Source organism: Piliocolobus tephrosceles, chromosome 3 (genome assembly GCF_002776525.5).
Source record: "Piliocolobus tephrosceles isolate RC106 chromosome 3, ASM277652v3, whole genome shotgun sequence".
In the NCBI taxonomy this organism is placed as follows: domain Eukaryota; kingdom Metazoa; phylum Chordata; class Mammalia; order Primates; family Cercopithecidae; genus Piliocolobus; species Piliocolobus tephrosceles.
The window spans coordinates 13,496,778-13,520,211 of record NC_045436.1 but is presented as its reverse complement, the minus strand read 5'-3'; the positions used below and the strand labels follow the sequence as shown (position 1 = coordinate 13,520,211).

The 23,434-nt window shown below is 38.5% G+C and overlaps 1 protein-coding gene across 1 annotated transcript in view; it reads right to left on the bottom strand.

The window, feature by feature from the left end:
• Positions 1-15,622, bottom strand: part of ASB5 (ankyrin repeat and SOCS box containing 5) — a 67,905-nt gene extending 52,283 nt beyond the window's left edge. Inside the window, exons 1-3 of the mRNA XM_023226847.2 lie at positions 15,282-15,622; positions 13,552-13,634; positions 6,285-6,592 (exon numbers count right to left, since the gene is read on the bottom strand). Of these exons, the coding sequence (XP_023082615.1) occupies positions 6,285-6,480 (196 nt within the window). The 5' untranslated portion in view covers positions 6,481-6,592; positions 13,552-13,634; positions 15,282-15,622. The remainder of the gene's footprint in view (positions 1-6,284; positions 6,593-13,551; positions 13,635-15,281) is intronic.
• Positions 15,623-23,434: the final 7,812 nt, after the last annotated feature.

Here is a 23,434-nt window from a genome sequence, read left to right as displayed (position 1 = left end):
GACAGTGGTTAGTTTCTGTAGTTTATCCTTAGTGTCTAGCACAATGCCTTTTAACCTGGTAGATACATAAATAAGTGTTGGGCAAGTACATTACGTTTAAGTAATAAATGTACAAGTGATTGAATGATTAAAGGAAGGAAGAGATGAACAAAAGATATAAGAATATTCCTAGGAAAACTGATCCCTCCTAAACTATCACCACCAATGTCAATTTTTTTAATTTAAAAAATTTATGCACTACTCCAAATATAAAGTGATTAAGTGCTATGGTTTGGATATTTGTCCCCTCCAAACTTCATGTGGAAATCTGATCCTCAATGTTGGAGGTGTATAGTCTAATGGAAGATGTTTGGGTTATGGGGACGGATCCCTCATGGATACATTAATGCTTGCCCTCCCTCCCTTGGTGCTGAGTGGGTTCTCACTCTTATTAGTTTCTGAGAGTTCTGGTTGTTGAAAAGCACACACACCTGCCCCCACTCTCTCTCTTGAGTCCTCTCTTACCATGTGATCTCTGCACATGTTGGCTCCCCTTCCCTTTAGTCATGAGTGGAAACAGCCTAAGGACCTCAGCAGCCACCAGAATCATTAGCTAAATAAACCTGTTTTCTTTCCCCAGCCTCAGCTATTCCTTTATAGCAACACAAAATGAATAAGGAACAGAAGGAGAGGAAAAGTATTAATACATTAAAATTTGACAAAGTCTTTTCTAAACTTGGAACTTTGTTCCCAGATTTCATTTTTAATTTGCAGGATTATAGTGGTTTCTTCCACAAAAGTGTTTAGGCATTTCTGAAAAAGTAGCACTTGGACAAAATTAGAACCTCTTTGAAAAAAAAAGTAGTAGCACTTTTGAGTATAATGCCATGTATTTTGTCATACAAGAACAGTTCTATCGATTCCAGTTATTATTCTCTGGAGTTGTTCCACCTATGTGTAGAAAATGTGTCCAAAAACTTCCACATATTGAGAATATTTACCTTTATATAATAAAGATATTATTAATAAGTCATCCTACAGATTCACTACAGATTCTTTGCTGAAATTCTCAGAGTGTCCCTAAGATAACTAATCTCGTGCACAGGTAACCAGCAGCACCAAAAGTCACATGAAATAAGTTGCTCCTCAGAAACAGGTATAAAGAATACTACTGCTTCTATTGCTAGCACTGGCTGTAAAGCTAAATTCCTAAAGTTGGTTTTAAAGCTAGGATGGAGTTTATTTATGGAGAAAAAAAGATATTAATTAATATCAAATTCTAGCTGCTTTTCCTATTCAGGTTACGCTATTCTCCAAAATGCCAAGTTCACCTGCCATTCAGCTTAAGGTCACACATTTATACTATGTCCTATTTCCAAGTGTCTACCACAGACTTAACAACAACAACAAAAAAAAATTCATGATTAATGGCAACCCTAAAATAAAACTTATGAAATCACAAGCATAAATATTCTATACGATGACTTTACATGTGTTGTGTATTCTACATAAAATCTCAACCGTGGAAAGGAGCGCCTGAAGAGTTTGGGTGTCACCAGATTGTTTCTCAAGCAGCCTCACAGAGACACGTTATCTTGATGAATTTTCCACAATCCAAAATTTGGTCCATGGCCTTGCAGACTCAGAAATCTGTCAGCAAGGCTGGAGCAAATTTACGTCTCAGAAATGGACTTACAACTCCACAAACACAAAATACTGTTGATTGATATCAAGATGCAAATGTATTAATTTGCAACAAGACCTACAAATGCCAGATGGACTAAAACAGTGCTGAGGGCAAGTTGGCACATTTTCTTTCTGTGGGCAGATTTGAGATTGGAGCCAAGTCATAATCAGAAGGCTTCATGCTTAAAAATATAACTTGGAACGAAAAGAATACATTAAATAAATCAAATGCAAGACTAGAGATCAGATTATAATTCTATTACTTCCTGATTTACCTTGATATTTCCCAGTAGGGATAGGTATGTAACCTACCAGACTCAGCAAGCTCTAAGGGTCCACTTTCAAGGTGTGGCCTTGGCTGGAGGCTGCAGACTTGACCTGTGTGGCTAATCAATTTTCTGATTGACATGTTAGTATCTAACTCTGGGAGAAAAAGCTATGTTAAAATGAAAAAAAATAATACGTTAAAATGTTACTCTAAAATAACATTTGCTCTTTCTGCCAATTTAAAGGCTATTTGAATGCTATTTACAGGTATCATCACATTCTTTCTTTCTTCTTTTCTTTTTCTTTGTGTATTTTTTGTTGTCATTCTTTGTTTTCTGTCCATACCACCATTACCAAACTAGTCTAGGTCCTCATCTCCTCACGGCAAGGTCCTAACCAGTCAACTTATTTCAAATCTGTCTCATCCAACTCCAAAGAATATTACTATAGAAATCTACTCTAAATTATGGTTTAATACATACCCTTTTTTATTTTCCCACCTTCTTTCATACCAAAAACTTTCAATGGCGCCTACTGCCTTCAAAGTTCAGTCTCAATTGTTTAGCATGGCATTCAAATTCCTTTACATCTGGGCCCAACTTATTATTACTTTTCTACTGCATGAACGCTCCACTCCAGCCAAATCTACTGACTCCCAACAGTCCATGTGCACCCATAAATCCACACCTCGCTCATTCCCGGAGTCACCTCCAGATCTGCCTCCTCTTTGAAGATATCTCTGAAAGTACAAATTGGAAAATGACCATTCATTCTTTAGAGTCATTTGGCAGTGAGTATTCTGGAAAGTGACTATTACCTGTAGATATCCTATTTCCTCAATTAGAATATAAACTTAAGGATGAGAACAATACACTTTGCCTTTTATGTATACCGTATCCTCAGTGTCTTGATATCAAGGGTGCTCAAAAAAATCAATGCTTAGAACTTGTCCTGCCCATTTGTAGCAAAAACTGCTAAACTTCTTCAGAGTCTAACACAGAACTTGAAAAGCATTGCCCTTAACAGAAGAGAAGAGCTGCCTCTTGAAGTATCTTTGGGAGTCAAGTAGTTAATGGCTTCTTCTAGGCCTTTGGTATGATTTCACCAAATTAATACATTTCTCCACATCCTCATTCTCTCTGTACACTGTTTAATATTTCAATATAGCCTTCAAAGCCTGGTAGTCTCCCTGTCAGTTTCAAAGTCTAGAGTTAGCTTCAAGAATAGAGTAGGCCGCTGATACATAAAGACTGTAATCAGAATACTTAGCAGCAAGGATGCTAGAGGAGGTAGTTATACAAAAAAGCAAAGCAAAGAATAGACCCCGCAATATGATGATGAGGATGATAAAAGTCTTTAGAGATGAAAAGATAGATTTGTAAAATTTAATGAAATATCAAAAGGATCAAGAAGGAAATATCTTAAGCTATTTTAGATATCATTTAGCTTTTCAGCATTCTCATGGGTAATCATACCTTGTTCTCAAGCCTGATAGGAAAGAGCTTTAAAAAAAAAAACAGAAAACAAACAAAAAAACCCCAGATATTTGTCTAATACAATCAGCTGATTGGCAATAATATCTAAGAAAGTTAACAGTTCCTTTTATTTCACACCAAAGTACTACTGCTCATGGGGAGGGCATCCAGAATGTTGTCAACAGGGTCTTCTGTGATTATGAAAGACATGAAAATATACACACCATCTCTTATTTCATGGAATTTGGCAACTCCACATCAGAAATGTTGGGGAGCAGTCTGTCTAAGCCTTGAAAGTAGGGATGAGAAACCCAATTCAAAGGGGAATGAAGGTGATAATCTCTCCCAGGAAGGAGGAAATTGTGGGATTAAACACAGATAATTAAGCCTAATTAGTGACTTATAAAGACACAAACAGAATTTAAAAATAATTTACTTATAGTAAATAAAAGAAAAAACTATGTTAAAATGGAGAAAGTAGTAATTTTTCCTGGGCAAGCAAGAATGAATGCTTAGAAGTAGAAGATTAAGAAAGAGTTTTATAAGGTACCTGATTTGTTCTCTTAATGTTAAAATAAAATTGGAAACAAATTATGTTTACATTGAATAAAAATTATAATACTATACTGTATTGTTTCATATACAGATTAATGCATGATATTAGAGGGGAAATTTTTGTTAAATAGATCTAATATTAAAAATAACACAAAACAAAATTTTAAAAACTTTGCTTCCATTTTATATTTCCAGGAAAAGTGTCTCCTATTAATTGATATCGATTTCCTTTCTTCTTTCCTTCTTGAGACAAAAAATCCTAGAGTTCTAATTTATTTTAAAATAGAATCCTAAAAGTATATGGGAACGTGGAAAGCATTGCGTATATTCCCATGATTTCCCAGTGTAAGTACACTAAGATCTGTCTAATGAGGGGATGAGTGTTTCTTTTTATTTGAAAACATGTACAAAAAGGAGCTTCCATGGCCCCCTCTAAAACCCTTTTCAACCCACAAAAAAGTTTCTTCTGTTTAGGCAATATTTCATGTGTCAATGTAAAGCAATTCTCATAACACATAGACAAGATCTGATTATGAAGTAATGTGCTACAGGCTGCCCGTGAGGGTAAATTTTACCACCTTACGATCATGCAAGCTGTTTACTCGTTTATCTGCAAATATGGCTTTTGTTTTAAAATTTAGTTTTCTATGTTTGCTGTTTTGTACACAAATATTCCATTTGCCAACTAAATGTTTTAGTACAGATGAATCACATAGTGTATATGTCACATTTCAATACAGTTCAGGCCTGGCACGGAGGCTCACACCTGTAATTCCAGAGTTTTCTGAGGCTAAGGCAGGAGGATCGCTTGAGCCCAGGAGTTTGAGATCACACTTGAGGTGGACAATGTTGAGACTCTGTCTCTACAAAGAATAAAATTAGCCAGGCATGGTTGTGTGTCCTAGCTACTTAGGAGGCTAAGGCCAGATGATCCCTTGAGCCTAGGAGTTCAACGATGCAGTGAGAATTGAGCCACTACACTCCAGCCTGGGCAACAATGTGAGCCCCAGTCTCCAGGAAAATAAATAAATACATAAAATATAGTTCTCTCTGTTCTGAGGCAGAGGTGGTAGGTAAAGGGTTAAATACTGCCTATTTACTTGAGATTTTATCTTCCCTATAAGAAATTCTTATGAACATTTAAATTTTCCTCATTTTGAATGAGAACATCAATTCCCCATGTTGCAAAATTGCAATCTTCCTCAGGAAAAATGTACTCATTATCTACCACATACACTAAAAAAGATTTTCCACCTTTACTCAACTTTCCATGTACCAATAGAGTAACCTAGATTTTAAAATGAGTCGTATCCCATGTTGAAAAATGTAGGAACATGGATTTTAAGAAGGCAAGCTTTCTACTCTAAGTGATTTTTCTTTCAAGTTTACATGTTTAAATTGTGTGACGGTAAATTTCAATTCTGACAATTTAAGTTGTTTTGGAGGTATTTGGGCTATAAATATTCATGCATGCCTATTGATTTTCAAATCAGAAATGAATCTGAAGACTATGAGAATTAAAAAATGGCACTTTAAAGCCTGCCATATGAATCATTTTTACTTTTTAGAGTATCAATCCAATAGAACCTAAATGGTTTTACAACCTTCTGAAGTCTACGGGTAATATTGTTTCTCATTTGGTTTCATACCACAATTTCTTCTAAAGAACATGGATGCACTTGGCTGCACACATATAAAATTTATTAACTATGTTTCTATCTTTTTATAATCAATGTTTTACAAACTGAGGTGAGCAGTAACAATTCCATCAGAAAAATGCATGCCATCAATCTTCTTTTTGTGTGTGCTTTATTTTAGAGTCAAATGGTTATCTTATTAAAGTTGTGAGAAACCAAATCTTGAAATCCCCTCTTTTTAATAATAATTATTTTACATATAACTAAAGATTTGATTTAAAATTATACAATCCAGGTACACATTAAAGGATGACTGAAGTGCAGTCAATTACTTCTAAAACTAATCTCTAATACTATGACTTGGCAAATAAAATGTTTAACGTTTTAAAATGTTTCTTAATAGGAATATATATATATTCCTATTATATATATAATATATATATTCCTATTATATATAGTATGCCTCCCTTATCTCTTTTGCAATGATACCTTGATTTTAACCCAAACATTTACATAAAAAAGTAATTTTCCTCTTTATAAAGCCATGAAGTGAGTTATAAGTATTTCCCTTAACAAAAGTTTATAACATATTTACCTTGAAGCAGTCTAAAAAGAAAACATGTAATTATGGATCAAATGAAAGTTAAACTCCACTTGAAACAAGAGAGGATTATCACAAACATACCTTGTCCTTGGGTTACTCCATAAAATTCAGCTGCTATCCTTGCCGCTTCCTTGCGGTTGCCTTTCACAATGTAGAAATGACTGAGGATGGCAAGGCTGATTTTTACAAAAAGCTTAAAACAGAACAGCGAAAGTATTGTAAAGTAGACATTGGATAATTGTTGAGCAAATGGCCGATTTTCTTCCAACACCGACATTGCTGCAGAAGAATCTGTGGCTGTCTTTAGTTGGATCCAAGTCTCAAATGTGCCTGGCTCTCGTCCGGGATGCTCCTGAACAGCTGGTCCTGAGGAAAGAAAATATCAGCTGGTAATGATGCCTACAGCTCAAAATATTTATACAGTCCATAAAAGTTCTTCGCAAACTCCTATTGGTCTGAAAATATTCCATGGAAGCAATTGCATCACGTGTCGCAAGTCTCCTGACTTTCCATTCTCAATATAAAATGATACTCCACCTCTGTGCTCCAAATTTCAAAATCCAGATATTGAAATATCTACGCATATCCTTTCCATTTGATATATTTAGTTATCAATAACAATTTGAAGACAGTGTATGGGGTTCCCATTGTTAATGTAAATGATATTCATAACATCAAGTAAAGTTGTCTATCATTTAAGGCTTTAAAATGGCACTGTACTATTTGTAGACCATGAGCTAAATCAGTAAACAGTCCATGGCTTGTATCTTAATGACCAGTCATCAGATTAACCAATTATTTTGTTTTTACTGTTTTAGAATTAAACATTTTTCTTACAAGTCATGACACTGGAACATCACAGATTAATAACTTAACACGGTTCCTTCATCCAATGGACAGTTTTTAAGAACTTGGTATGTGTCAAACGCTTTGCTAGATTTTGAAGAGACAAAGACAAGTAGAATGGTCCCTGCCACAAGGAACTCAGAGTCTAGCAGAGGAAACGGAAAAGAAATCAGGTAAATATAAAGCAGGTAAAAACAGTTGTTAAGGGAGCAGAAAGAGGAAGCATGTAATCCTGGGAGGGAGATGTCAGAAAAGACATATCCAGAAGGATTATCAGGTAAACATATGCAATTCATCAAGACTCTCCAAAACCAAGGAAAACAATATACTTTTTAGGGCTATAATCTTTGCTAACCCCAGTATGTTTTATTCATTAATGAAATGCATCTGTATATAGGTATCCTTAGGCAAGTCATATTTTAAAAGAGAAATAAAATAAATTATTAAGAAAATGACATAGAACAGCAATATTTTGGCATTTAAGCCAAAAATGATCTGCCAAAATACTAAATATCATTTCTTACAGGGAGTTTAGTTACATATTTCTATGACCGGGTTTGGGACCTGTCGATTGTGGTATTTGCTGCCTAATTCATTTGAGAAGTTCCAAAATAACAAAAAATAACAACCATAAGAAAAGAGAAGTGTCCGTTCTTGGAATAAGGAGTGTACCTATGACCGGTCATCCTAGTAAGTGTTGTGTGCTTCTCTCCCTCGGTGTATCCATTTTATGCTGAGTATGTCAACTGATTGGACAGATTTACCTGACGCATTCCAACACAGGAGAAATGGCTGTAAAATAAATATGTCAAATAAAGCAGGCTGCTTCTTTCCCCAGTGAATGAATGGCTCTCAGAAAAAAAAAAATAATAATAATAATTAGATCTATATATTAGAAAGAAATTACCAAGCTTCTTATGAAAATGGCCCCTGGTATGATTTTCAGAGGCAGACATTCATTAGACCCAGTGTGCCATTTCATATGTGCTTTGGAAATCAGTGAAAAATTAACTTCAAATAGAAGATTAACAAAATGTTCCTCTCTTTCACTACTGGTAAGACTGTGTCAGTTGAGTCAATACATGCTGATGCTTCTACGGTGAGTCCTCCCTCTGGCATGGTGATGCCTGACTCCACACTAGAGAGGTATGTCCGTGGACAGCTGGGCCATCACAGTGCTCTGAGTCACTGCAGACTTCCCCTTCAATGCTTCAGGATCAGAAATAAAACCCGCCTTAGTCACGTCTTCGTGCCCATCTAAGGTTTCCGTCCTTTCTCTTTACCGGTAAGTGCTATTACAAATAATTGTCTTTGCATGAGCTAATCAGGAGCCTGGATTCTTTGGGGTTAAGCAACATTTTCATTTCACTAAGCCTGGAATCATCAGTGCATTAAGTTTAAATACATCTAGTTTTACTAGTACAAAAAACTACAGTATAATATTTAGGATTTTATGTCAAGACATCAGGTTTTGTTTTTATGAATTACTTGATTCCCATTTGTATGTTCTGTTGGTATGCTTTCCCTCAGCAAATTTTACCATCTCTGAGTCTGTTAGTTACTAAATAAACATTCTTCAAGTGGAAATTAGATGCTGTATTTTTCATATTATAAATCCTTCCAAATAACACTATGAACAAATTTGTTAATATTTAAAAGACACATAACCACATTAAAAGTATTGTGCATCTATTTTCCTGGCATTTTCATTTCCTCAGGAAACTAAAATATTGATTAGTCATTGAAGTGACTTACTGAGATAAATGTTTTTATAATATACCATGTTGAAAGACTGTGGTAGCAAGATCTAGTTGATTAGCTCAGTACATCTCAACTTTCCTGATCTTGTTAGCTTCGATCAGTCAGTCAAACTAAAATGTTGAAACTGAACTCAACATTGTATTACTAGAATGGGTGATGTGAGAAAAGTTAAAACATAGGAAGAATCATTTATTGAGGGTATACTGGATGCTACATGCATATATTTATTTATTTATGAATTTATTTCATCTTAGGGGTGGATATTATTATTCACATTTTAAAGATGAGAGAAGTTGGGCTCAGAGAGCTTTAGAGACCTGTAAAAGTTCATTATAAAGAACAGCACTATTTGAACATAAAATACATGCTCAAGTTGCCTCTAAAATTTTCTATTTTTAAGCACTTACAATCTGATTGAGCAAAAACAACTCATACATACAGAGACTGAGACAATCACACAGATTCACAGACGCATACACATACTGCCCCTGCCCCCGACACACACAGAAGAGATCATACAAGATTATATGTGATTGGGAACCCAATTACTCCAATAAACTGCATACATGCTACGAGGATTAAATTAGATGGAACTTTGTGTGCGTTTACTAAGTGGGAATAAAGAGAGAGGGGCTAATACTGTTGGACTATTCAGCTATGTGTTGGTGAGTGGTTTTCACTAAAACAACAGAGAGAAAGTCAAGTAAGGTAGTCAAGAGTTAGTACATTAAAAAACATTGAGTGTTCAAGGCAGGGTCCAATGATTAAGAACTATTAGGTTGGTGTAAAAGTAATTGCGGTTTTTGCAATTGCTTTTAATGGCAAAAATCGCAGTTACTTTTTCACCAACCTAATAAAAGGATGAGGATAAAGGAAAGTATATTGAGTCTGGCCAGAAGTTCACTGATGACCTTCAACTCAGTATTTTAATAAAATAATGGAGTGGGAATCAGGACATCAGTGTTAAGGGAATGATCCTTACAGCACCTCCCGAAGAACAAAGGCTCCCTGGCTTTCCTCCCGCTGTCACCTTTCTAGGTGCCTCTTTTTCTCACCTCCATGCAGCTATCAGAGAAGAGACTGTACAGCCGACCCCTGGGACTCCCCACCTTCCTCTTTTCAAGTCTCTTGCTCACTCTTCTCTTCAGTGTCTCAGGGTACTATATGAATTGTTGCTGTGTTTTAGGGACTTAGTTTCACGTCACTCAGAAGTTGAATGGGAAAATGACTTTCAAACATAACCAGATAGCCTTTAAATTTTCATAAAAGAGGGAATTGTGCGTCTAGAGATTATGGGAATAAACTGTTTTGACTTAGCTACAGTATTGATCCAAGCTATTAGATTGAAAATATCAATGGGATATAATAAAAAGTGCCTGTTTCTAGTGCTTTCCAGTTGCTAAATCTTAACAGAGGGGAAATATAATGACCCACCTTCGATGACTTTTTTTTTCCTCTTGAGGCAGGGTCTTGCTGTGTCACCCAGGCTGAGTGCAGTGTCATGATGACAGCTCACTGCAGCCTCGACCTCCCAGGCTCAAGCAGTCCTCCCACCTCAGCCTCTGTAGTAGCTGGGACTACAGGCGTGAGCCACTGGGCCCATCCTTTAAAAAAAATGTAATTTTTAATTCTCTGGTAGATATCTAAAGTCTCTAATTGACTTTTTTTATTCCTAATATTCCAAAAAAACAAAACCACAGGGATACATTTCAAACAGCAAGGTTGCTAATGTTCAGCATAATGGCAGACAGGCTCCTAGCCCTGGAATAGGTTGTTGAGGATTATTTGTATGCAGTGAATACAAACTCAGAAAGGTCATTTACCCATAAATTTGAAGGCCAATGATGGCTGATAAAAGGAAAGAGAAAAATTATGCAAGTTGTCACGGTAATCTATTCACTATTGCATTTAAAACACTACTGAAAACATAATCCTCATTTTTTTTTTTTTGTTTTGTGAAATCTCATGAGAAAAAATACAGGCAAACGAAGCCCCTAGATGTTCAGAATACATGGGAATTTGAAATGAAAACAGCAGTGTTTACACTTCAAATTGAATTCCTTAAAGGGAATGAAAAACCGAATTTAGCCTTATCTCCATTCAGTATATCCTGTTTATCTTCACTTACCCCCAAGCTGCACTAATGGAAATAGATACTTTAAAAAGGCAAAACACATTTTCATAACTCCTGATGCAGACTTAGATATTATGACATAATGCTTTTGTCATAGACAATTAATACATTCACAGCAGAACTATAGACACTGATGTCTCAGGTTTCTATGAGATAACCATAATTATTGATGCAGGATAAGCTCTCTTAGAGATTATAATTATCAAATAATTATTATTTATAGTGTTGGCTGGGGAAAGTTTGGGTGAGAGCTATTTTGTTGGACTATCCTACTGCGGGGGGAAATTCCTGTGTTTGGTCTCTTGCTATTCTTCCAGTATGATGGAACAAAAGAGTAATATCTGCTAGCATTATGATAATCCATAAAAAAGGTATTTAGCCACAAAAAGGGTCATTTACTTAGATTGCATCCAGGCTCTTTGGAAAAATTCACTAGCTTTCCCCAAAAACACAGAATAGCATTTATCCTAAAAATTGAGTTACATCAAACATCACATATTGAGATCTGCCCTAACTAGAAACTGCTTTAGGTTAAATGAGCTTTATTCATGTATATGTTGTCCAGAAAAACTTGGCTGAAAGCTGGTAGTTCTGCATATATAAGGTTTTAAAAAATAGATTTCTTAAAATCATTAAAATTCTTACTATATGCCAAGCAATTTTCTACACAGTTTATTAGAATGAAATGTTGGGAATTTGGTTTTTTCTTTTCTTGTAAACCCAGCATTTCTTTAAAGGATCATATCTTGCCCAGCATAAGTCCATGTACTTGATCTCTTGGCTCTAGAGAAAGAAGGATACCTGACCAAAACTAGCCAAGAAAGATATTTCCGGGACTTCTGCTGGAGTTTTGGAAAAAGCACTCATCCTCTGCAGGGGAGGCTAAGATAGCAAGATCTAAGCTTAAAGACGCTGGAGGTATAATTGACAGTAAAGAAATAGCTCGCCCAGGAATTAAGCCAATAAAAAGAAGAGCACGGCTGAGATTTGGAAAGGCAGCATCACGGTACCTTCTTTTGAGCACCTGGATCTAGTTAGTCGCACCTGAAGTAGCTAATCTGACAGTAATATAGATTTGACAGTAATACGAAGTAATAAAGTCATTTTTGCTGTTGTTAATCAAATCAATTTGAATTGAAGGCCTCTCTCACTTGTATGGAAAAAAAAAAACCCTGATGTATTTATATTTTCTGGAGTCCTTATAAAGAGAAATTATGAAGTGGGTGTCATTATCCCTTCTGTACAACAGACGAAGAAACAGACTGAAAGAAGGTAAGGAATTTGCACAAGATTATACATCTTGAAGTGGAAGCACTGAGATTCCAACCCGGGTTTTTTGCCCTGCAGTGCCTCTCAGATTATTATTCAGATGTTAGTGTTGAAACATTGATAATTGCCTGCTTTAACCACTGTCCTCTGAGGTAGCCACACCCTGTGATCTACAGTGTACATTTGTGCCCTGTAAGGGTTATAAATAGCCTTTGGCTAAATAGTGGAGTATGTCACTGGGTCGAAGCTGATGTGTCTCACCCAAATCTTCTATGATTAAGACTTTGTTCTAACCATCTCATTTTAACTAACCACATATTTAAAAGACTACTGAAAGGGAAACCTTTCAATGACATCATTTTGAAGATCCAAAGTATGGGACCACATTAGAAGTGAAATGATGCCACAGTGATCTTTCCAGTACTTCCAGCATAGCAATTTTTTTTTTTTTTTTTTTTTTTTTGAGATGGAGTCTCACTTTGTCGCCCAGGCTGGAGTGCAGTAGCACTATCTGGGCTCACTGCAGCCTCCACCTCCAGGGTTCAAGTGATTCTCCTGCCTCAGCCTCCTGAGTAGCTGGGATCACAGGCGCATGCCACCATGCCTGGCTAATTTTTGTATTTTTTAGTAGAGACAGGGTTTCACCATGTTGGCCAGGCTGGTCTCGAACTCCTAACCTCAGGGGATCCGCCCGTCTCAGCCTCCCAAAGTGCTGGGATTATAGGCATAAACCTCTGCATCAGGCCCAGCATAGCAATGTGATCAGCATTCTTATACACACGTATGAATTAATAATGATCATTTCTTCTATCAGGTAAAATATATCATTTACTCTGGAACATGGCCAATTGGCTAATAAAATTAGGGTCTATGAGGACCCTGTTTAGGAATCTAAGATTACAGTTTCTTTAACAACATAAGTAGCTGCCTTATGTGCATGGATTTCAAATCTATTTTAACTCCAATTATGAATTTTAGAGAAACATTATATTTTAAATGTGTTCTTATTAGACTTAAAAATTTAATACTTTTTATACAACATGAGCAACACCAGTACATAGTTCACCTTTCTCTAGCAATTTACACAGTCAACTTAGTACTCTTCATGCTTCCATTTCCCAGCTCCCTATGATCCCACAGAATATGAGCAAAGGGGAGCCGCAGCACATCTCTGCTGGGGCCACAGGAGTCACTCTGGTGACCACCACTCAGTCTCTGACTAGTCTCTGCTAGCCTCTGGTGCTTCTATCCTGGAGAAAGTAAGATAAGCACGAGTCATGCACTAGCTGGTAATATTCCCGTCTTCATACTTGCAGGCAATAATATAAACCTGGAAATTGGGAATTCAGCATCTGGCTGAGTCCCATCTCCTTCATCCCCGCTGCAGCCATGCAAGCAGGCGGCAGAATTTATTCTTCCACCTGCGTACAGAAGACAGAAAATGAGCTGGGCTTCATCTTTTCCTTGTTAAGCTTAATGGGATAAAATAATATGTGAAAAGGATAGTACATATTCAACCTCACTCTAATTTCAAATATCGTATCCAGTGTAATAAAATATAAACTAAGTTCAAGTATTGCCTCTACCATAGATGTGTAATCTTGGACGATCTGGTAACCCTCCCTGCACCTCCACTTCCTTACCTGTAAAGAGTTCGATGAAAAAGTATCCACTTCACATGTTGGGAGGTTTAAATGCAGTAATTCATATGAAACACTCACTTGCCTGCACTGTAAGAGTTCAACAAATGTTAGTTTCATTGTAATTATTACTATTACTTTGTTATTTAGGTTAAATTAGAATCTGTTGCATGCCAGGCACGGAAATTTTACTGTGTGCTTGTCTAGTGAAATGTCCAACTTCCAATAACACTATACTCACTGCCTAGGGTAGACAGGTAGCTATATAATGGAAATCAATCAGCCCCCTCTGGTGTTAGGAAATACGTCCATTTCTACAAACAGAATTCATAGCCAACGTTATATATAAAACAAATGATGTATTTTTTGCTCCATGGTATGAATGATAGCTGTAACTTCTTAAGAAATATACACATCACAAATATTCTGAGTAATTTCTTCTTCCCAGGCTCCATAACAAAGTTACTCAACAGTTTGATATATCCTGGGAAAACAGCAGATATTTTGGGTTTTAGAAATAAAACGTATCCCACACTGGCACTGAAGAAATCAAAGTTCTGGAACTGGGAACTCTTACCTGAAGATGTGATCGTGGCAATGATAATAAGAACAGTAACAGCAAATACATCTTGTTGTGTATTACTGTAACCCTAAGGCAACCCGTGAATTAACTGAAGTTGTACCAGTAGGGAAATGAAGACAACAAAAACTACACGGCCACCTTAAAGCCTCGACATTTGCTCTGATGAGCATCTAGCAGCTGACATGCTGTATGTCCCAGGCTAATCAGGATAAGTCACCAGAATGTGGTAAGCAGGCAGGGCAAGGTCTTCAGAAGAACCAGTTGCTCTAGTTATGAGCTGTTTGAACTTGGGAAAGCTCCTTAATCCCTCTAAGCCTGTTTTCTCAACTATGAAAACAGGAAAATTGTTCTATTACAGGCCCATTGGAAGGGTGTGTGAGAATATGCCCTGCATTTTGTTTAATTTTCTTTTAAAGGCAGCCCCTCAACTGGTGAGCCCCTGATTTTATCCTTTTCAAAAATAATAAAGAGGCCGGGCACAGTGGCTCACACCTGTAATCCCAGCACTTTGAAAGACTGAGGTGGGCAGATCACGAGGTCAGGAGATCGAGATCATCCTGGTAAACACGGTGAAACCCCGTCTCTACTAAAAAAATACAAAAAAATTAGCCGGGCGTGGTGGCGGGCGCCTGTAGTCCCAGGAGGCTGAGGCAGGAGAATGGCGCGAACCCGGGAGGCGGAGCTTGCAGTGAGCAGAGATCGCGCCACCGCACTCCAGCCTGGGCGCCAGAGCGAGACTCCGGTCTCTAAATAAATAAATAAATAAATAACTAAATAAATAAATAAATAAATAAAATAATAATAAACAAACCTGTCCCACAGTAATTTCTCAAACTCCAGCTTACCGCTACCAAATAACCGCAGCTTACTGCTCTTGAGTTGCAAGTCAAGATATGGCTCCTTCATTCACACACCTTTCTTGAGCGCCGTGTGCCAGGTGCTATAGGGCACACAGCAGTGTGGGATGACAACAGCGAGCAGGCAGGCGAGGACTGTGCTGTCAGAGTGTTAAACTCATCAGCTGACACAGTCGGGACTCGCAGCACGTAAACCATACCCAGTTTTTCAAGCAATCGATTTTCTCTCCATTCTGCTCTTTGCTTTGCTCCTTCCTTTTTCTAGTGCCAGAATCTCAAATCAATAAAAAGTCGAGTGAAGCCTTTATTTGTCCACCAACCTCAGCATTAGTTTAGTGTTTATATTCTCTCCTTGTCTTTCTCACTTGGACAATTCTCAAGCCTCTATGTTGCTTTCCAGTTACATTTGGCTTCATTTTTGTGTGTGTGGTAACTGCCTCCGAGCTTGGCTTGGTCACACTTTCTATGCAGAGTTCTCTGCGGAGCTCCCCCGCCTGGCCTCTGTCTGTAATATCACCAAAGGCAGTAGTGGGCTTTGGCAGTGTTTTGCAAAGACCAACAAAGATGAATATGCATTACACTGAGGTCCATGAAACCAAGATCAGATTTTTTGTGTGTGTATGGCAAGGGAAGGCAGACTGAAGGGACTGAACTCTTCAGCCTTTGCATATTTATCACATGAATTTGGCAACTCATACATGGAGAGAATGAAAACTCGCTCCCGGAACAAATGAGGAAACATTCGTGAGGAACTGAATGGGGTCAACAGGTAAGCATGTTTTGCCCATATTTGACTTGTGGAGAGTCTCTTCGGTTTACCAACCTTGTCACTCAAATGAGCACATTTTATATGTACCTAATTTTTGTGCAATTGTTTACTATAAAGAACATTTGTAGCATATTAAAGGGGCGTGGTTATTTATCCTAAGGTTATATGAGATTATGTTAGAGGCATTCCTTACTCACATATGAACATCTCTAGAGAGCCAGCATTGCCTCAGGAGCCAGAGCACCTTGGTTTGAATCTCAACTCTCCTACTTCTCCTCCTGTGACCTCAGGAAGTTGATTAATTTCTCTATGCCTCTATTTCATAATTTGTAAAATGCAAATGCTAATAACAACTATCTCAATAGGTTGTCAGAATGATTAAATATTAAACAAGTCAGTACTTAAAAGTATTTGGAATAATGTCTAGCATATACTAAGTTTTATAAAAATTTGTTAAATAAATAAATTTTGAAAAAACAAAATATATGACAAGTAAAACCAATTGATGAAGACCAAGTTGGAAGATGAAGCCCGGTGTGTAGCTTGGCGTAAGAAACTCCAATAACATAGCTATATTCTACGCTTAAATATGAATGGCCTCTCATTACCCACAAGAAATTAAAATTCAAAGGAATTCTGAGCATGTTCATAAAAGATATATTCATATTAACCAAAACTGAAAACAACTCAAATTTTCATCAAGAAGAAATAAACTAACTCTGGTACATTTATATTACATAATACAGTACAGCAATAAAAGGAATAAGCTATGAATATGTACAAAATGTAGATGAATCTCAAAAACTTACTTAGAGCAAGAGTACATTATATGATTTCTTTTATATGAAGGTTAAAGTCAACAACATAAATATATGATTACTGAAATTAAAGGACATTGCTGAGGAGGGGTGGGATGAGTTGGAGATTTTACTAGAAGAGGAAATGTGGTAACTTTCCAAGAATATTGGAACATCATCTGTCCTTCAGTGATGGTAACATGAGAATACACATTTGGGGGAAAAACCCTCATCAAATGTTCATTTAAGATGTGTGCATTCTATTCTGTGTAAATTATACTGTTAGTAAATAAAGACTATACTACAAAGATAAAGAAATCTTCAGTTCTGGTAATGGCAGGCTAGTTAATTCAGAACAAATCTCCCATTGGAGGCAATGTTTTCTAGACGACACATTAAACCATTTTTCTAGTTGCATCTACAAGCTATAAAGAAAATGAGAAGGCATTGGACCAAGAATCCAGGACAAATAGAAAATCCGAAGAGGAGAGCATGGACTCTGGGACCATTTTTTTTTTTTTTTCAGGTGCATTTTTATTTTACTTTTTTATTTTTATTATCATTATTTATTTTATTTTAAGTCCTGGGATACAAGTGCAGAAAGTGTAGGTTTGTTACATAAGTATATGTGTGCCACTGTAGTTTGCTGCACCTATCAACCCATCATCTAGGTTTTAAGTCCCACATGCATTAGCTATGTGTCCTAATGCTCTCACTCCCTCGCCCTCCAACCCCCCACTGGCACTGGTGTGTGATATTCACCTTCCTGTGTCCATGTGTTCACATTGTTCAACTCCCACTTATGAGTGAGAACATGTGGTGTTTGGTTTTCTGTCCCTGTCTTAGTTTGCTGAAGATGATGGTTTCCAGCTTCGTCCATTTCCCTGCAAAGGACATTATCTCATTCCTTTTTATGGCTGTATAGTATTCCATGGCGTATATGTACCACATTTTCCTTATCCAATCTATCACTGATGGGCATTTGCGTTGGTTCTGTCTTTGCTATTGTAAATAGTGCTGCAATAAACATACATGTGCATGTGTCTTCACAGTAGAATGATTTATATTCCTTTGGGTATATACCCAGTAATGGGATTGCTGGGTCAAATGGTATTTCTGGCTCTAGATCCTTGAGGAATCACCACACTGTCTTCCACAATGGTTGAACTAATTTAAATTTCCACTAACAGGGTAAAGGTGTTCCTATTTCTCCGCAGCCTCACCAGCATCTATTACTTCTTGACTTTTTAATAATCACCACTCTGGTATGAGACGGTATCTCATTGTGGTTTTGATTTGTATTTCTCTACTGATCAGTGATGTTGAACTTTTTTCATATGTTTGTTGGCCACATAAATGTCTTCTTTTGAGAAATGTCTATTCATATCCCTTGCCCACCTTTTGATGGGGTTGTTTTTATTCTTGTAAATTTGTTTAAGTTCCTTGTAGATTCTGGATATTAGCCCTTTGTCAGATGGGTAGATTGCAAACATTTTCTCCCATTCTGCAGCTTGCCTGTTCACTCTGATGATAGTTTATTTTGCTGTGCAGAAGCTCTTTAGTCTAATTAGATCCCATTTGTCAATTTTGACTTTTGTTGCAATTGTTTTGGCATTTTGTCATGAAGTCTTTGCCCATGCCTATGTTCTAAATGGTATTGCCTAGGTTTTCTTCTAGGGTTTTTATGGTTTTGGGCTTTACATTTAAGTCTTTAATCCATCTTGAGTTGGCGTAAGGTGTAAAGAAGGGGTCCAGTTTCAGTTTTCTGTGTATGGCTAGCCAGTTTTCCCAGCAACATTTATTAAATAGGGAATCTTTTTCCCATTGTTTGTTTTTGCTGGGACCACTTTTGCTAGGAGCATTTGCTATGAGGAAGAGATGGCAGGGAGATAAAGTAATCCTCGAACAGTCTCTTCAGGAAAGCAGAACTAAAAGTTGAAGAAACAGGCCTACCAAAATTGAGGACCATGGTAAAATGGAATGCTGAACACTTAGACCTGACATCCAGAAGAGCTGAAATCTAGCAGTAAGAATGAGTAAGCCAGAAGCACATGAGCCCCTTCAATGTCTGCAATCTATAGTTGGATTACGGTGATTCAAGATTGCTAGTGCCCAGAGGCACCTAACAGAAAGAAACAGTGCTCTCTGGAGGAAGGTAGTGTTCTAGGGCCTAAATTTTTCTATACATATTTTTCTAACAAGTTTAGGAGTCATTCAAAAATAATAAGGAAACAGACAGAAAGCCATATCAATATGATTGAGAACTAGCACAAACAACAGATACAGACCCATAGTATTTCAGATGGTGAAATTTCTGAAAATAAATGTATCAAGTATTTTATTAAGCTCATAAAGCTAGAAGTCAAATTTTAACATTTCAGCAAAAAAGAGGAATCTTTAAAAAGAACATCACAGATTTAAAGCAAAAGAAAAAAATGAAAATGAAAAAAATGAGAAACCGTAGAAATGAAAAACATAGTATCTAAAATGAGTAACTCAACGTATGGGTGTATCATCAGCAGATAGATGTAACTCATAGTTAGCACCTCTGAAGATGTCAGGAGAAACTATCCAGGATGGAAGAGACAGAAGCAAGAACAGGAGGAATTGAGGATATAATTAGAAAACCTAACACATATTTAACAGAGGTCATAGATTTAAAAAATGGCCAACAGCAAAATTTGCAAATGTAATGGCTGAGAATTTTGCAAATCTAATGAAAGCTATCAATCCCCACATCGAAGAAGCCCAGTGACTCCCAAGCAAGCTAATTAAAAATAAAAATCTGGGCCAGGAGTGGTAACTCACACCTGTAATCCCAGCACTTTGGGAGGCCGAGGAGGACGGATCACGAGGTCAACAGATCGAGACCATCCTGGTCAACATGGTGAAACACCGTCTCTACTAAAAAAAAAATACAAAAATTAGCTGGGCGTGGTGGCGTGCACCTGTAGTTGCAGCTACTCTGGAGGTTGAGGCAGGAGAATCGATTGAATGCAGGAGGCAGAGTTTGCAGCGAGCCGAGATCGTGCCACTGCACCCTAACCTGGTGAAAGAGCGAGATTCCGTCTCAAAAATAAATAAAATAAAAATAAAAGTCTGGGCTGGGCGCGGTGGCTCACTTCTGTAATCCCAGCACTTTGGGAGGCCGGGGCGGGTGGATCACGAGGTCAACAGTTGGAGACCAGCCTGGCCAAGATCTCTACTAAAAATACAAAAATTAGCCAGGCACAGTGGTGGGCGCCTGTAATCCCAGCTACCAGGGAGGCTGAGGCAAAAGAATCACTTGAACCTGGGAGGCGGAGGTTGCAGTGAGTCAAGATCGTGCCACTGCACTGGAGCCTGGGTGACAGAGCAAGACTCTGTCTCAAAAATAAATAAATAAATAAGTATCTGATGTATGCTGAGGAGGCGGGGCCAAGATGGCCGACTGGAAGCAGAGGAGGCTCTTATGGAAAAAAAAAAAAAAAAAAAAAAAAAAAGCCATAATAAGTGTATGAAGCCTTCACCGGCAACCAAGGTATCCAGGTTCTCTCATCCAAATGGACTAGAAGGCTGGAGTGACCCACGGAGAGAAGGAAGAGCAGTGTGGTGCAGCGCCCACCTGAGAGCCCGGTGGGGAAGAGGAACCCCCTCCTCCCAGCCAAGGGAGGTGGTGAGTGAGCCGCTGTCTAGCTGGGGAAACTGCTTTTTCCACGGAACTGTGCAATCCACAGATCAGAAGATCCCACTCGCAAACCCATGCTACTGGAGCCTAGTGTCCCCACCCCAGAGCATGGGAGCATGCAGATTCTTTCTTTCTTTCTTTTTTTTTTTTGAGACAGAGTTGTTTGCTCTTGTCGCCCAGGCTGGAGTGCAATGGCTGATCTCGGCTCAATGCAACCTCTGCCTCTCGGGTTCAAGCGATTCTGCTGCCTCAGCCTCCCAAATAGCTGGGATTACAGGCGCCCTGCACAACACTAGGCTAATTTTTTGTATTTTTGGTACAGATGGGGTTTCACCATGTTGGTCAGGCTGGTCTTGAACTCCTGACCTCAGGTGACCCACCCGCCTTGGCCTCCCAAAGTGCTGGGATTACAGACTTGAGCCACCACACCAGGCCACATGAAGACCCCCCTTTTTTTTTTTTCTGAGAAGGAGTCTTGCTCTGTCGCTCAGGAGTGCAGTGGCCTCATCTCAGCTCACTGCAAGCTCCACCTCCCAGGTTCACACCATTCTCCTGCCTCAGCCTCCCAAGTAGCTGGGACTACAGGTGCCCGCCACCACGCCTGGCTAATTTTTTGTATTTTTAGTAGAGACGGGGTTTCACTGTGGTCTCCATCTCCTGACCTCGTGATCTGCCCACCTTGGCCTCCCAAAGTGCTGGGATGACAGGCGTGAGCCACCGCACCAGGCCTCACAGCTGGAATCTGCTTAACCCTAGGGAACTAGGGGTGGAGGGGCATGCAGCAACCATTACCAGCTGTGGCTGCCTGCTGTCTAAGCCATTTGAGCTCCTTGTGGGAGGAGCAGCAGCCAGCACTGGGACTCGCAACTACCTAACATGCTAAGCTCCCTGGGCCGGGGAATGGCAGCACCAATTTCTAAAGCTCCAGGCTATAGAAATATACATCATTCTACTATAAAGACACATGCACATTTATGTTTATTGCAGCACTATTCACAATAGCAAATACATAGCACCAACCCAAATGCCCATCAATGATAGACTGGATAAAGAAAATATGGTACATATACACCACGGAATACTATTCAGCCATAAAAGGGAATGAGATCATGTCCTTTGCAGAGACATGGATGAAGCTGTAAGCCATCATCCTCAGCAAAGTAACACAGGAACAGAAAACCAAACACTGCATGTTCTCACTCATAAGTGGGAGTTGAACATTGAGAACACATGGACACAGAGAGGGGAACAACACCCACCAGGGCCTGTTGGGGGCTGCGGGGTGAGAGGAGGGAACTTAGAGGACGGGTCAATAGGTGCAGCAAACCACCACGGCACACGTATTCCTATGTAACAAACCTGCATACTCTGCACATGTATCCCATTTTTTAAGAAGAAATAAAGGAAAAAAAAAAAATACAAATCTTCCTTGTCAAGAACTGTGAAGAATGTGAGACTTTATGCTATTTGTAATCTAGTTAAGTTAGGCTGCCATAATTTTGTGGCTGTTAACAAAACACTTCAGCCTCCTAGATCAGCCACTTTATTTCAAGTCACAGGACTTTATTATTCATGGCACAGCAAACAGCAAGAGTATAGTGTTTGCTTCAGTTCCTCTTGCCTACAGGGCAACAACAAAGGGATGAAACCAGTGTATGTGCTGCACATGCAGTAGTTTCATGTTGTGGCTCAGGAACTCCAAGCTTTAGGAACCCAGATCTTTTATAGTGGGCAGTAAGCTGACCTACACTTTACCCTGGAGGAAGATAACTATGCTTATTATGCTGAACAGTAAACAAGCCCACCCTCTGATCCAAAGACATTTACCTCCATCTTCCAAGTTATTTGCTATACAAATATCCTTGAAAGGATAAACCTATATAAAAAAGGCAGCAAGCCACTCTTTTTGCAAAAAAAAAAAAAAAAAGAAAGAAAGAAAGCACAGGCATACGAGATCCATGGAGAGCTGTCTGCCGATCTTATTCACTCCTCATTTTTAATCTTGGCTTGTAATAAATTTTCCCGTTAACGTCCACCGATCTATCAACTTTTGTGACTAATCTGATCAACAGAAGCTAAGACCAAATACATTCAATCTGTTTCCTACAGAACATAATGAAGACACTGTTAACAGGACTCCAAACAATAGGATGAGAGCAGCCTAGACTATTGATTTCAACCATTCCTCCCAGAGTTCTGGACCCAATAGGCTAAACAGTTACTACAGACAAATTCTGACAAACCTGCCTTCCAGTGCTGAGGAGGTTTCATTGATCACTTCAACTAAAGTTCGGGGTAAATTTTGCATCACCCTTTCTAATTGGAGGACTCTCGTTGTAGAAATAGTTACCCTCAGATTATGCATAAATAATGAGTAAAAATTACCCTCAGAGTATGCATAAATTGCTCTGGGGAGCAATTTCAAGTAATCAAGAGTAGCTTCATTTTGGAGAGATCTTTGCAGTCCTCTGAGGGATACAGGATCTATTGGTGGTATTTTTCTCAATCATTCTTTAGGTGCAATCCACTTGGTTTTCAGGAGGAAGGCAAGGTTATGCATGGCTTCCACACAAACTGTGCAACCCCATGGATTCTCATGGTGTCCTCAAAAAGTGTTGTTCGAACTGTTGGGCCACTCCAAGTGATAGGTACATTATATGGGGACGGAGGGACACAGGTTGACAGTGCCTCTAATGTGGCTTCCCATTGGCTGGTAAATCTTAGGCTTCCCAGTTTAATTTTACAATTGACTGTAGTCCTTATTTTGGAAGGGACTGCCTGAGAGCAGTCAGTGTAACTTGTCCAGTTTATCCATACCATAGCTGGTGGCATTTGCCCACTCCATGGAAAAACTGCTTGACGGCTCAGTGTGGGGAGTGCGGAAGACATCTGGAGGCATTGACAAGGA